The sequence below is a fragment of the Moschus berezovskii genome, chromosome 8, assembly GCF_049115385.1.
Source record: "Moschus berezovskii isolate FMDL1 chromosome 8, NW_MosBer_1.0, whole genome shotgun sequence".
In the NCBI taxonomy this organism is placed as follows: Eukaryota; Metazoa; Chordata; class Mammalia; order Artiodactyla; family Moschidae; genus Moschus; species Moschus berezovskii.
Window position 1 is genome coordinate 105,843,844 of NC_142467.1, and position 16,168 is coordinate 105,860,011.

General features: G+C 42.5%; 1 protein-coding gene across 1 annotated transcript in view; it reads left to right on the forward strand.

Moving 5' to 3' along the window:
• The window catches only part of NWD1 (NACHT and WD repeat domain containing 1), an 84,208-nt gene that overhangs the window by 61,023 nt on the left and 7,017 nt on the right, over positions 1-16,168 (forward strand). The window contains exons 14-16 of the mRNA XM_088839142.1: positions 1,886-1,976; positions 5,844-5,998; positions 15,549-15,825. Coding sequence (XP_088695268.1) covers positions 1,886-1,976; positions 5,844-5,998; positions 15,549-15,825 — 523 coding nt within the window. The remainder of the gene's footprint in view (positions 1-1,885; positions 1,977-5,843; positions 5,999-15,548; positions 15,826-16,168) is intronic.

A 16,168-nucleotide genomic window follows, 5' to 3' on the forward strand; every position in this document is an offset into this window, starting at 1 on the left:
GTGTCTTTTTCTGGCAGAACTCAAACTAGATTCCTAGAAACATGTATATCAGGGCAGAAAACTGTTGACATGACTGGACAACAATCCCCAGCACCCACAAAAAGCTGGTAGTCAGGCTGAAGAGAGATCAATTCTGCTATTTAGAAGGATGGTGACTGGGTTGTAAGAACTAAGGGTCTCTAGAATCTCACTAGTGTTCAGATCCTAGCCCTGCTGGGGAGAAAGTCTTGATCCTACTTTCAAAACATTTGAAGACAGTGGTAAAATCAACTTAAACTAAAGATGCAGTCAAGTCCAGGCCCACTCGAAGTACAGATTAAATTGATTCAGACCCCTCCACTAGAGGTTCGAAGAAAGCATCTTCTTTCTGAGGTTAAATATTTAGGCTCTACTCTCCTTTTAGAGGGGCTTCCCAGGTGGTGCTAGTCTGCCAATGTAGGAGACCCAGGAGATGTGGATTTGATCCCTGGGTTGGGAAGATCCCCTAGAGAAGGAAATGGCACCCCACTCCAGTATTCTTGCCTGGGAAATCCCATGGACAGAGCCTGGCGGGGCACAGTCCATAGGGTTACAAAGAGTTGGACACGACTGAACACACACACATGTATAAAACAGATAACTGGCAGGAACCCGCCGTATAACACAGGGAACTCTGCTCAGTGTTCCGTGGTGACCGAAGTGGGAAGGACATCTAAAACAGAGGAGATATATGTGTGCGCGTGTGCTAAGTCACTTGAGTCGTGTCCGACTTTGTGCGACCCTTTGGACGGTAGCCCTCCAGGCTCCTCTGTCCTTGGGATTCTCCTTTCAAGAGTACTGGAGTGGGTTGCCATGCCCTCCTCCAGGGGACCTTCCCAGTCCAGGGATCGAACCTGTGTCTCCTGGGGCTCCTTCACTGTAGGCAGATTCTTTACACTGAGCCATGGGGAAGCCCTATCTGGATACTATAGCTGCTTCACTTTGTTGCACTTTGTGTTAGTGGAAACTAATGTAACACTGATTGGGAGATTGGGATTGACGTAGATACACTATTCTATTTAAGATAGATAACCAATGAGAACCTTAAAAAGACTCTCTTTCACAGTGAAATGTCCATGGAAAAGAATTACTCATCCTACTGTCCCCATTTCCCTCAAAATTAAAGCATAAATTGTAAAAAGAAGAAGAAAGAAAAATTGATCTTTGTGGTTGAGCAGGCACTCCCATCTTTGAGGAGAGCTGGTTACTGTGTCAGGCAGACGCACACTGCCCCTTAGGGAGGGAGAAGGCCCAAACTAACACACAGAGAGAATTTTATGTTTAATTTTTTTTTCTCCTGCCTTAAAATAAAAATTGTATTTCATCAACAACCATTGCAGAAATTAACTTCCTCCTGCCCCTGCTTCAGAGAAAAACAAAAGCAAAAACAACCGAAAATAAACCCAAACCTTCCTCTAAGAGCTGAACAAAATCAGTTCATCTCTGCAACTTGGGAATGGGAAGAATGGTACTGCCCTCTTCCAGCTACAATCTATCTTTCAATCTCATTTATGATCTCTGAGCTCTTTCTGGGGCAGAAAACTAGAGTGCTGTACTAGTCTCCAGGTCCCTGAGTTGGTTACAACAATAACATCAACAGCAATAATAATAGCTGCCACTTTGGGAGGGTTGATTATGAGACAGAAGGCTCCATCCCATGCACTTCTTACCCCATGATAGCCCCATGAGGCAGTCCTGGGATCATCACCCACTTAACAGATGAGGAAACTGAGGCAGCCTGGGGTTGAAGGAATTACTTGGGATCACAGAGCTGGTGAGTGACAGAGCCTTGCATCACACGCAAGTCCTTGACCCTAAACCCTTAACCTGGTGGAAATGCTTGATGGGCATCCTTAATTCTACACAGGTTTCCTCCGAAGGAGACAGCCTGCTGGAAAAGCTTCCGGAAGCTGTGGGGTTCCTGGTGGTCTCTGAAGATGAGTCTCTTCTCGCTGCAGGTAGCGTTTAGCTCTCATTTGGAGTCATGAGGCGGCAACTCCGGATTTGGTTGGAAGTGGAGAGGGGCCTGGGGAAATGGGGAAGTGGGTTGGCAAACTCTTTCTGCACAGGGCCTCATAGTAAACATCATTGCTGGTCTCTGTCATAACTATCCAACCCTGTCCCTGTAATGCAAAAGTCACCATGGGTTATATTTCAAGTGAGTATGGCTGTATGCCAATAAAATTTGCATGGATGCTGAGAGACTTTCCTGGAGGTCCAGTGGTTAAGATTCCACACTTCTAACACAGGGGGCAGGGTTCAATCCCTGGTCAGGGAATTAAGATCCCACATGCTATGCTGCTGCTGCTGCTAAGTCGCTTCAGTCGTGTCCAACTCTTTGCGACCCCATAGACGGCACCCCAACAGGCTCCTCCATCCATGGGATTCTCCAGGCAAGAACTCTGGAGTGGGTTGCCATTTCCTCCTCCAATGCATGAAAGTGAAAAGTGAAAGTGAAGTCGCTCAGTCGTGTCCGACTCTTAGCCCACTAGGCCCCTCCATCCATGGGATTTTACAGGCAAGAGTACTGGAGTGGAGTGCCATTGCCTTCTCCGATATGCTATGCAGTTTGGCCAAAAAGTTTAAAAAAGTACTTTCATGAATGCTGAAATTTGAATTTTATACCATTGTCATGTGTTATGAAATAGGAATCCTATTTTAGTTTTTTCAAGGATGGAAAAAAAAAAAACTACTAGCTCACATATAAAAATAGATGACCAGCCAATTTTTGCCCATGGGCTGTAGTTTGTCAACCCCTGTTCTGGATAAATCTCTGAAACTTTCTGGACTTCTGTTCCATTATCTCTGAAATGAGAGTGGTTACTCCTGCCTGAGAGTTACAGGGATAGAGCGGCATGGGGTGAGAGGATAGAGTACACTCAGCCCACACAACCCCTCATATCAGGAGATATGAGTGATTAGGTAGCCACAATAAAGACTGGTTGGTGCCATGTTCAGACAAGAATCAGGGGTTATAGGAACATATGACTTAGTCTGAAAAATCAGGGAAGGCTTCCTGGTAGAGGTGACAAACAGGTGCTCCATATCCTGATTTTATTTTCAAAGAAAAACATTTTAGAGTAGTTTTAGGTTCACAGCCAAACTGAGCAAAAGGCACAGAGAGTTCCAGGTATCTGCTTGCTCCCATTAGCCTCCCCCATTTTCAACATCACCCGCTACAGTGGTGCATTTGTTGCAACTACGACAAGTTTGATGAAACTACACTGACACAGCATCCTCATTCAAAGCCCGTGGCTCACATTATGGTTCATCTCAGTGTTGTATATTCTGTGGGTTTGGACAGATGGGTAATGATGTTTATCCATCATTGGAGCATCCTACAGATCACTTTCACTGTCCTTGAAAGTGAAAGTGTATTTGCTCAGTCTGTCTGACTCTTTGCAACCCAGGAACTGTAGCCCACCAGGCTCCTCTGTCCACGGTATTCTCAAGCAAGAATACTGGAGTGGGTAGCTGTTCCCTTCTCCAGGGGGTCTTACCAACCAGATTGAACCTGGGTCTCCCACATTGCAGGCAGATTCTTTACCGTCTGAGCCACCTTCAGTTCAATTCAGTTCAGTTGCTCAGTTGTGTCTGACTCTTTGCGACCCCATGAATCACAGCACGCCGGGCCTCCCTGTCCATCACCAACTCCCGGAGTTCACTCAAACTCACATCCATCGAGTCAGTGATGCCATCCAGCCATCTCATTCTCTGTCGTCCCTGTCTCCTCCTGCCCCCAATCCCTCCCAGCATCAGAGTCTTTTCCAGTGAGTCAACTCGTCGCATGAGGTGGTCAAAGTATTGGAGTTTCAGCTTTAGCATCTGTCCTTCCAATGAACACCCAGGATTGATCTCCTCTAGAATGGACTGGCTGGATCTCCTTGCAGTACAAGGGACTCTCAAGAGTCTTCTCCAACGCCACAGTTCAAAAGCATCAATTCTTTGGCAATCAGCTTTCTTGAGCCACCTTAGATCAGTCTATTTTTTTTTAATATTCATTTTTATTTTTTTTTATTTGGCTGTATCAGGTCTTAGTTGCGGCATGTGGGATCTTCCTTCCATCATGTGAGATCTTTTATTACCGTCATGGACTCTCTACTTGTGGCGCATGGGCTTAGTTGCTCTGCATCATGTGGGATTTTAGTTTCCCGACCAGGGATTGAACCCTCGTCCCCTGCATTGCAAGGTGGATTCCCAACCACTGGGCAGTCAGGGAAGTCCCAGTCCAATTTTTAAAAATTAATCAATTTATTTATCTGGCTGCACTGGGTCTTAGTTGTGACAGGTGGCACCTTTGATCATTGTCGCCTGTGGGATCGTTAGCTGCAACCTGTGAACTGTTAGTTAAAGCATGTGGGATCTAGCTCCCTGACCAGGGATAGAACCCAGGCCCCTGCATAGGAAGCATGGAGTCTTAGCCACTGAACTACCAGGGAAATCCTTCAGTCTGATTTTAACAAAGCCATTTCCAGGGGTCAAGCCACTTTAGAACAGCACTGTCCAGTAATGAAAACTACAAATGTGAACCGCATTTGTATTGTGTGTGCTCTTATGACCCCATTTAAAAAGGTAAAGAGAAATAAGTGGCATTTGTGTTATTATATGTCTTATTTAATGCAATAGAACCCCCAAACCCAACATGAAATCAGCATGATTTTAATGGGGGCCTACTCTTCCGGATTGTCACAGAGCCTCGGTTTGAGTTCCCCGAGTCACACAGCTATCCCACTGGCTATTTATTCTATATACGATAGTGTAATGTGTCCCTGTCCTTCTCTCCATTCGTCCTACCCTCTCCTCTCTCCCACCCCCACTCCCGCAACCTTGTGTCCGTAAACCTGTTCTCTCTGCCTGCATCTCCACTGCTGCCCTGCAAACAGGTTCACCAGTACTCCTCAAAGGCAGGTGGTTAACCACTGGACCACTAAGGAAGTTCCTGTTGCTGTTTTGCTAAATCTGCCCCCTCCTTCCTCTCCTTCACCTCCTCTTCCTTCTGCTCCAGCCACACTGGCTTCCATGCTTCTCTCAAACACAGCAGGCCTTTCCTTCCTTCTGGGCGTCTCACGCTATTCCCACCCTTCCAGTGCCCGCCACCTCTTCATCTCTCTAAAAGCAATGCAAATGTCCTACAACAAATTACCGCACAAGCATGGTGGCTTAAAACAAGAATGTCTTTATTCATGATTCTAGTCCAAAATCAAGGCACTGGTAGGACTGGCACCCTCCAAAGTCTTCCGAAAAGTATCCTTTTTTTTTTAATGCTGTTGTTTTCTCTTCACTTGTTTGTTTTTGCCTCTTCCAGCTTCTGCCAGGATTCTTTGGCTTATGGCCACACCTCTCCAGTCTCTGACTCCACCTTCATGTTGCCTTCTCTGCCATGTGTGTCTCTGAGTCCTGTTTTTCTCATGGCATCCAACCCCTGACTTCATTGCCCTTAACACAGGCTGTAATCATTTTATTTCCCTTCCTTCCTCCTGCCTTCCCACCCTTCCTTCCATCTTCAAAACGTATCTACCATGTGTCCAGCTTTGTTCTGGGAGACCATGAGCAACCCAAACAGGAAGAATCAGCTCTCTGAAAACTCACAGCCTTGTGATAATAAACAACTTTACTGTTTTCTATGAGGTTATTGATCACTTTTGTGCTCACCCTTTCCCAACCGTAGGCTCTATGAGGATGGAGGCCTAGTCGACCTTGTTCACCGCTGTGTTCTTTCCACCTGCATATAGCAGGTGCTCAAAAAAAACCTTTATTGATTGAACTCAATTACTCTCAAATGTCTCAAGGAGTGAAAGGTATAATCTTGGTCTCTGCTGTTTTAGGTTTTGGAAGGTCCGTGAGGATATTTTTGGCAGATGCACAGGGATTTCATCGATTCATGGCCACTGACCTTGAACATGAAGATGTGGTAGAGACAGCCATTTTTGGTCCTGAAAACAATCTGATTGTCACCGGGTCCCGGGATGCACTCATTCAGGTAAGGGGGAGATGCATGGCCCATCATCCTCACCTCCACCTCTGGAAGAGAAAGTATGATTCTTTTTCTAAACAAAAATATTTATTTGGCTGTTCCGGGTGTTAGTTGTGGTATGTGGAATCTTGCATTTGTGACATGCAAGTTCTGAGTTGTGGCACATGGGATCTCTAGGTCCCTGCATTGAGAGCAAGGAGTCTTAGCCACCAGACTACCACGGAAGTCCCAAAGTATGGTTCTTCTTTTTTTTAACCGTGTAAAAATTTTATTATTTTTTTTCTCTTGTCTGAGGTTCTTCATTTTTTAAAAAATATAAATGTATTTAAATTGGAGGCTAATTACTTTACAATATTGTACTGGTTTTGCATACATCGACATGAATCCGCCACGGGTGTACATGTGTTCCCTATCCTGAACCCCCCTCCCACCTCCCTCCCCATACCATCCCTCTGGGTCATCCCAGTGCACCAGCCCCGAGCATCCTGTATCATGCATCAAACCTGGACTGGTGATTCGTTTCACATATGATAATATACATGTTTCAATGCCATTCTCCCAAATCATCCCACCCTCGCCCTCTCCCACAGAGTCCAAAAGACTGTTCTATACACCTGTGTCTCTTTTGCTGTCTCATATACAGGGTTATTGTTACCATCTTTCTAAATTCCATATATATGTGTTAGTATATTGTATTGGTGTTTTTCTTTCTGGCTTACTTCACTCTGTATAATAGGCTCCAGTTTCATCCACCTCATTAGAACTGATTCAAATGTATTCTTTTTAATGGCTGAGTAATACTCCATTGTGTATATGTACCACAGCCTTGTTATCCATTCGTCTGCAGATGGACATTTAGGTTGCTTCCATGTCCTGGCTATTATAAACAGTGCTGCGATGAACATTGCGGTACACATGTCTCTTTCAATTCTGGTTTCCTCGGTGTGTATGCCCAGCGGTGGGATTGCTGGGTCATATTGCAGTTCTATTTCCAGTTTTTTAAGGAATCTCCACACTGTTCTCCATAGTGGCTGTACTAGTTTACATTCCCACCAACAGTGTAAGAGTGTTCCCTTTTCTCCACATCCTCTCCAGCATTTATTGCTTGTAGACTTTTGGAGAGCAGCCATTCTGACTGGTGTGAAATGGTACCTCATTGTGGTTTTGATTTGCATTTCTCTGATAATGAGGGATGTTGAGCATCTTTCCATGTGTCTGTTAGCCATCTGTATGTCTTCTTTGGAGAAATGTCTGTTTAGTTCTTTGGCCCATTTTTTGATTGGGTCGTTTATTTTTCTGGAATTGAGCTGCAGGAACTGCTTGTATATTTTTGAGATTAATTCTTTGTCAGTTGCTTCGTTTGCTATTATTTTCTCCCATTCTGAAGGCTGCCTTTTCACCTTGCTTATAGTTTCATTTGTTGTGTAGAAGCTTTAAATTTTAATTAGGTCCCATTTGTTTATTTTTGCTTTTATTTCCAATATTCTGGGAGGTGGGTCATGGAGGATCCTACTGTGATTTACGTTGGAGTGTTTTGCCTATGTTCTCCTCTAGGAGTTTTCTAGTTTCTGGTCTTACGTTTGGATCTTTAATTCATTTTGAGTTTATTTTTGTGTATGGTGTTAGAAAGTGTTCTAATTTCATTCTCTTACAAGTGATTGACCAGTTTTCCCAGCACCACTTGTTAAAGAGATTGTCTTTTCTCCATTGTATATTCCTGCCTCCTTTGTCAAAGATAAGGTGTCCATAGGTGTGTGGATTAATCTCTGGGCTTTCTATTTTGTTCCATTGATCTATATTTCTGTCTTTGTGCCAGTACCATACTGTCTTGATAACTGTGGCTTTGTAGTATAGCCTGAAGTCAGGCAGGTTGATTCCTCCAGTTCCATTCTTCTTTCTCAAGATTGCTTGGCTATTCAAGGTTTTTTGTATTTCCATACAATATTCGAAATTATTTGTTCTAGCTCTGTGAAAAATACCACTGGTAGCTTGGTAGGGATTGCATTGAATCTTTAGATTGCTTTGGGTAGTATACTCATTTTCACTATATTGATTCTTCCGATCCATGAACACGGTATATTTTTCTATCTATTAGTGTCCTCTTTGATTTCTTTTGCCAGTGTTTTATAGTTTCCTATATATAGGTCTTTTGTTTCTTTAGGTAGATATATTCCTAAGTATTTTATTCTTTTCGTCACAATGGTGAATGGAATTGTTTCCTTAATTTCTATTTCTATTTTCTCATTATTAGTGTTTAGGAATGCAAGGGATTGTGTTGACTGTATATCCTGCAACTTTACTGTATTCATTGATTAGCTCCAGTAATTTTCTGATGGAGTCTTTAGGGTTTTCTATGTAGAGGATCATGTCATCTACAAACAATGAGAGTTTTACTTCTTCTTTGAGTGGGCACCCTTGTCGTGTTCCTGACTTTAGGGGAAATGCTTTCAATTTTTCACCATTGAGGATAATGTTTTCTGAGGGTTTGTCATATATAGCTTCTATTCCTGCTTTTTAGAGGGTTTTTTTAAAATCATAAATGGATGTTGAATTTTGTCAAAGGCTTTCTCTGAATCTATTGAGATAATCATATGGTTTTTATTTTTCAATTTGTTAATGTGGTGTATTACATTGATTGATTTGCGGATATTGAAGAATCCTTGCATCCCTGGGATAAAGCCCACTTGGTCATGATGTATGATCTTTTTAATGTGTTGTTGGATTCTGTTTGCTAGAATTTGGTTAAGGATTTTTGCATCTATGTTCATCAGTGATATTGGCCTGTAGTTTTCTCTTTTTGTGTCATCTTTGTCATGCTTTGGTATTAGGGTGATGGTGGCCTCATAGAATGGGTTTGGAAGTTTACCTTCCTCTGCAATTTTCTGGAAGAGTTTGAGTAGGATAGGTGTTAGCTCTTCTCTAAATTTTTGGTAGAATTCAGCTGTGAAGCCGTCTGGACCTGGGCTTTTGTTTGCTGGAAGATTTCTGATTACAGTTTCAATTTCCGTGCTTGTGATGGGTCTGTTAAGATTTTGTATTTCTTCCTGGTTCAGTTTTTGAAAGTTGTACTTTTCTGAGAATTTGTCCATTTCTTCCAAGTTGTCCATTTTATTGGTATATAATTGCTGATTGTAGTCTCTTATGATCCTTTGTATTTCTGTGTCATCTGTTGTGATCTCTCCATTTTCATCTCTAATTTTATTGATTTGATTTTTCTCCCTTTGTTTCTTGATGAGTCTGGCTAATGGTTTGTCAGTTTTATTTATCCTTTCAAAGAACCAGCTTTTGGCTTTGTTGATTTTTGCTATGGTCTCTTTTGTTTCTTTTGCATTTATTTCTGCCCTAATTTTTAAGATTTATTTCCTTCTACTAACCCTGGGTTTCTTCATTTCTTCCTTTTCTAGTTGCTTTAGGTGTAGAGTTAGGTTATTTAGTTGACTTTTTTCTTGTTTCTTGAGGTATGCCTGTATTGCTATGAACCTTCCCCTTAGCACTGCTTTTACAGTGTCCCAGAGGTTTTGGGTTGTTGTGTTTTCATTTTCATTCATTTCTATGTATATTTTTATTTCTTTTTGATTTCTTCTGTGATTTGTTCGTTATTCTGCAGCGTGTTGTTCAGCCTCCATATGTTGGCATTTTTAGTAGCTTTTCTCCTGTAATTGAGATCTAATCTTACTGCATTGTGGTCAGAAAAGATGCTTGGAATGATTTCAATTTTTTTGAATTTACCAAGGCTAGATTTATGGCCCAGGATGTGATCTATCCTGGAGAAGGTTCCGTGTGTGCTTGAGAAAAAGGTGAAATTCATTGTTTTGGTGTGAAATGTCCTGTAGATATCAATTAGGCCTAACTGGTCTATTGTATCATTTAAAGTTTGTGTTTCCTTGTTAATTTTCTGTTTGGCTGATCTATCCATAGGTGTGAGTGGGGTATTAAAGTCTCCTACTATTATTGTGTTATTGTTAATTTCCCCTTTCATACTTGTTAGTAATTGTCTTACATATTGCGGTGCTCCTATGTTGGGTGCATATTTAGTACTGTTATATCTTCTTCTTGGATTGACCCTTTGATCATCATGTAGTGTCCTTCTTTGTTTCTTTTCACAACCTTTGTTTTAAAGTCTATTTTATCTGATATGAGTATTGCTACTCCTGCTTTCTTTTGGTCTCTATTTGCATGGAGTATCTTTTTCCAGCCCTTCACTTTCAGTCTGTATGTGTTCCTGGTTTCGTGGTGGGTCTCTTGTAGACAACATATATAGGGGTCTTGTTTTTGTATCCATTCAGCCAGCCTTTGTCTTTTGCTTGGGGCATTCAACCCATTTACATTTAAGGTAATTATTGATAAGTATGATCCTGTTGCCATTTACTTTATTGTTTTGGGTTCGAGTTTATACTTTCTATGTTTCCTTTCTGTGTTTCCTGTCTAGAGAAGGTCCTTTATCATTTGTTGGAGAGCTGGTTTGGTGGTGCTGAATTCTCTCAGCTTTTGTCTGTAAAGCTTTCAATTTTTCCTTCATATTAGAATGAGATCCTTACTGGGTACAGTAATCTGGGCTGTAGGTTATTTTCTTTCATCACTTTAAGTATGCCCTGCCATTCCCTCCTGGCCTGAAGAGTTTCTATTGAAAGATCAGCTGTTATCCTTATGGGAATCCCCTTGTGTGTTATTTGTTGTTTTTCCCTGCTGCTTTTAATATTTGTTCTTTGTGTTTTATCTTTGTTAATTTGATTAATATGTGTCTTGGGGTGTTTTGCCTTGGGTTTATCCTGTTAGGGACTCTCTGGGTTTCTTGGACTTGGGTGATTATTTCCTTCCCCTTGTTAGGGAAGTTTTAAACTATTATCTCCTCAAGTATTCTCTCATGGTCTTTCTTTTTTCCTTCTTCTTCTGGGATTCCTATGATTTGAATGTTGGGGCGTTTAACATTGTCCCAGAGGTCTCTGAGATTGTCCACATTTCTTTTCGTTTTTCTTTTTTCCTCTCTGTTTCATTTATTTCCATCATTCCATCTTCTACCTCACATATCCTATCTGTGCCTCCGTTATTCTACTGTTGGTTCCCTCCAGAGTGTTTTTGATCTAATTTATTGCATTATTCATTATATATTGACTCCTTTTTATTTCTTCTAGGTCCTTGTTAAACCTTTCTTGCATCTTCTCAATCCTTGTCTCCATGCTATTTATCTGTAACTCCATTTTGTTTTCAAGATTTTGGGTCATTTTCACTATCATTATTTGGAATTCTCTATCAGGTAGATTCCCTATCTCTTCCTCTTCTGTTTGGGTTGGTGGGCATTTATCCTGTTCCTTTACCTGCTGGGTATTTCTCTGCCTCTTCATCTTGTTTATATTGCTGTGCTTGGGGTGGCGTTTCCCTCTTCTGGCAGTTTGTGGAGTTCTCTTTATTGTGGAGTTTCCTTGCTGTGGGTGGGTTTGGATGGGTGGCTTGACAAGGTTCCCTGGTTAGGGAAGCTTGTGTCGGTGTTCTGGTGGGTGGAGCTGGATTTCTTCTCTCTGGAGTGCAATGAAGTGTCCAGAAATGTGTTATGAGATGTCTGTGGGTTTGGAGTGACTTTGGGCAGCCTGTGTATTGAAGCTCAGGGCTATTTTCCTGTGTTGCTGGAGAATTTGCATGGTATATCTTGCTCTGGAGCTTGTTGGCCCTTGGGTGGTGCCTCGTTTCAGTGTAGGCATGGAGGTGTTTGATGAGCTCCTGGAGTCAGGAGTTCTCTGGTGTTCTCAGGATTTGGACTTAAGCCTCCTGCCTCTGCTTTTCAGTCTTACTCTTGCAGTAGCCTCAAGACTTCTCCATCTATACAGCACCGATGATAAAACATCTAGGTTAAAGATGAAAAGTTTCTCCACAGTGAGGGACACCCGGAGAGGTTCACAGAGTTACATGGAGAAGGGAAGAGGGAGGAGGGAGATTGAGGTGGCCAGGAGGAGAAGAGAGGGAATCAAAAGGGGAGAGTCAGATCCAGCCAGTAATCAGTTCCCTAAGTGTTCTCTACAGCCCAGAACACACAAAGAGATTCACAGAGTTGGGTAGAGAAGGGAGGGTGGAGATAGGGGCGACCTGGGGGAGAAAACCGAGAGTCCAAAGGGGAGAGAGAACAATCAAGCCAGTAATCTCTCTCCCAAGTAAAAATGGGTACTGAATATTGGGTTCTTAAAGGTACAAAATTGATAACAAATACTAAAAAGCAAAGATTAAAAATGTAGAGTAGAGGTTGGATTCTCAAAAATACAATATTAAAGAAGAAAAACAAAGTCACAAAAATTATAAAATACATATATGAAGTTTGCTTTAAAAAATAGGGTCTTTTTATTTGCAAAGTAATAGTAGCTAATAAAAATGTAAATTAAAGGAGTAATAGAGGCCTTAATTAAAAAAAATTTAACTTAAAGAATGATAATAGTAAAAATATATCTCTGACTCTCTGGTGTTGTTGTGGACAGTGTGGGGTCAGTTCATTTTCAGATAGTTCCTTGATCCGGCTTATACTTCTCAAGATCTACAGGCCCCTCCCTGTGTAGTCAGTGCTAACTACAGGGTTTTAATCTATTGCACCTGTCACTTCCAAGGCGATACCCCCTGTTTGTTTTAGCTTCTTCTGTTTGCTGGTCTCTTCAGTGTCTAATTTCTGCCCTGACACTAGGGGGCGGTGGTGGACACTTTTTTAGGCTCACTTGTTCAGTCATGCTGTGGGGAGGGAGGAACACTGCAAACAATTAACACTGGCGTGTGCACGTAGTATCTCGGCCACACTGGGTTTGCCCCCACTCATGGCGTGTGTGCTGTCCCAGTCTACACTGCTCAGGCTCCAGGTTGCTCTGCTGGGAACTATCCGAGGCCGGCCCTGGATAGTATGCACTTCCCAGGTCTAAGTTGCTCAGGTTCAGGTTGTTGGGTACTCCTCAAAGGCGCAGACTCAGTTGGGCCTGAGTTTTACGTCCTTCCCTGGTCTGAGCAGCTCAGGTGACCAGGTGTTTGGCAAGCACTGTCACTGCGTCTTATCAACTCCCCTGTCTCTACTGCTCAGTTTTCTGGGTGTACTACAACTGGCGCACCTTCTTAGGCGGATGTTGACTGTCCAGAATCCCAAGAAGTCTTGGTTAGCAACGAAGCCTGCTTGCAGTTTGGTATTGGATGCCTCTCTGGGGCCACGACTGCCCTCTTCTGGCTCTGGCTGCCCTCACCTGTCTGTCTCTGGAGGGGGATGGGCCGGTCCACAGCTGGCTAGCTCTGCTCAGTCCTTTGTTCTGTGAGCAGGTCTGATGGTGTCTTAGGTTAGGGCTTTTCGCCTTTTTGCGGGGTAGTTATCCCACAGTCTGGTTTGCTATCTCAAGTTAGCTCCCTCAGGTTGCCGTCGGAGCATTCAGGCCTGGTCCTTTCTCTAAGCAATGCAGCCCGCGCCTCCCTGCCCAGCCCCTGCTTGCTAGTGGTGAATGCGGGCGTCTGCGCTGCTTCTCCCCTGGGAGTTACCATTGGGCACGTAATCTGTGGGTTTTAATTATTTATTTCTTTTTCCTCCTGGGTTATGTTGCCCTCTGAGGTTCCAAGGCTCACCACAGACTCACCAGTGAGAGTGTTTCCTGGTGTTTGGCAACTTCTCTCTTTTTTAAGACTCACTTTCCGGGACAGATCTCTGTCGCTACCTCTTTTGTCTCTCTTTTTATCTTTTATATTATTTCCTACCTCCTTTCGAAGACAATGGGCTGCTTTTTTGGGTGCCTGATGTCCTCTGTCGGCATTCAGAAGTTGTTTTGTGGAATTTACTCAGCGTTCAAATGTTCTTTTGATGAATTTGTGGGGGAGAAAGTGGTCTCCCCATCCTATTCCTCTGCCATCTTAAGACTGCCCCAAAGTACGGTTCTTTAGGGATCATTTGGCTTCAAAATACAGAAACCCACAAAAACCAGTGCAGGCAAAACAGAGCAGGTCATTGGATGACATGGTGGGGGTGGTCTTCTAGGACTCAGAGACAGACCTAGGGGGAATTATTAAAACATTCAACAAAAGAGAGAGCATTCCCGCTAAACCTAAAATACTGGGAAGAGTTTGACTTTCAGAGGAGCAGGGTTGGGGAGATGGGGAAAAAATTCCTATTAAGTTCAAAGTTCTCCAAGCTGGGGAGACGAGTATGTGATACAGTAGCAGTAACATTCTGGTCTTAGGACCTCTAGACTTTTAAAGGTTATTGAGAACCTTCAAGGAGCTTTCATGTATGTGGATTATATCAACATGATTCATATCTTTTTAAATGATCTATTTTGAAATAGTTTTAGGTTTTACAGAAAAATTGTGAAGAGAGCCCAGATAGTATTCATATATATATGTGTGTGTGTTAGTCACTCAGTCGTCCAAGTCTTTGCAACCCCATGGACTGTAGCCCACAGGCTCCTCTGTCCATGGGATTCTCCAGGCAAGAATACTGCAGTGGGTTGCTATTCCCTTCTCCAGGGGATCTTCCTGACCTAAGGATTGAACCTGGATCTCCCACATTTCAGGCAGATTCTTTACCACCTGAACCACCAGGGAAGCCCCATATATATGTGTGTGTGTGTGTATGTATATATATATATATGACTTTCAGAGGAGCAGGTTTGGACATATATATACATATATACACACATATATATACATATGTATATGATTATACACACACATATATATACATATGTATATGATTATACACACACACACATATGAGTACTCTCTGGATCTGTTCGCAACTCTTCTGTAAAACATAAAATTATACATATCAACTCTTCATCCAGCTATCCTCAGGGTTAACATCTTATATCACATTGATCTCATTATCAAAACCAAGATATTAACATTGGGACAATATCATTTGGAACAAAACTCATCTACACACCTCGATCCTATTTCACCAGTTTTTCTACAAATGTCATTTTTCAGATCCTGTACTGCATTTAGTATCTGTTGATACTTGCCATGTTAAACTTTTAAATGCCAAAATCTAAAAATACTTCTCCATTAATTCCTCAACATGACATAGGAATATAATAACATAATTTTGTGAGAACAGTTATTATTTTCTGAAACACACACAAAAATTATGAAAAGTGTTATCACTTCATATTTTGGCAAATCTCCTTCTTATCTGGCTTCATAGAAGACAATCAGATTCTCATATTTGATTCTACATTCTCCCATCTGTTCTGATAACATATTCCATAGTTTCTCAAAGACTACTGCTCATTTATGAGAGGATGAATGTGTAAAAAGACAAATGACCTCTTAAATTACAGCAAAAATAATTGTGTTTTTGTAGAACTCCCCAAAACTCCCCTTTTGCAGAACCACCTGGAGGGTAACTTCCAGGGGTTCCCCAGAACATACTTTGAGAACTGCCATGGTAGCTGATTGCTGAGATGTAGGGAAGTTTGAGGGGGTGAGTAAATGTGAGGGCCTTTGAACTCCAGCCTGAAAGTTTATCTTAGGCAGAGAAATGAGCTTAAGAATATTCCTGAACTACAGCAGCAAAAGGAAGAAGTCAGTTCTGCTGCTCTGCTTCCCTCCTCAGGTGTGGAGTCTGTCAGCGCAAGGGACTCTGCTGGACGTCTTGGATGGAGTCGGGGCCCCAGTGAGCCTGCTGGCCCGGGGTGGGGCCTTGGTGGCATCTGCTTCCCGTCAGTCCTCATCTTTTAAAGTCTGGGATCTCACCTGTGCTCAGAAGCCAAGGGCCTCTAACCCATTCCTGGACCGCACTGGCCTCACGGCGGTGTCACACAATGGCAGCTATGTCTACTTCCCTAAAACTGGGGACAAAAACAAAGTCAGCATTTGGGACTTGGCAGAAGGTTTGTAAGATTTAAGCATAGTGATTTGTGTGGGTAAGAACTGAAGCCCCTATCTTGGTCTGTTTGGGTTGTCATAACAAAACACCATAGACAGGAAGAGGAGAAGATTAAAGAACAGACACTTATTTCTCATGGATCTGGAGGCTAGAAAGTCTGAGATCAAGGCCCTGGCAGATCAATATCTGTCGAGAGCCCACTTCCTGGTTTGCAGATGGCCCCCTTCTCAATGTGTCCTCCAATGGCAGAGAGCAGAGAAAGAAGCAAGCTCTAGAGTCTCTTCTTATAAGGGCACTAATTCCATTAATGGGGACTCCACCCTCATGATCTAATCACCTTCCAAAGG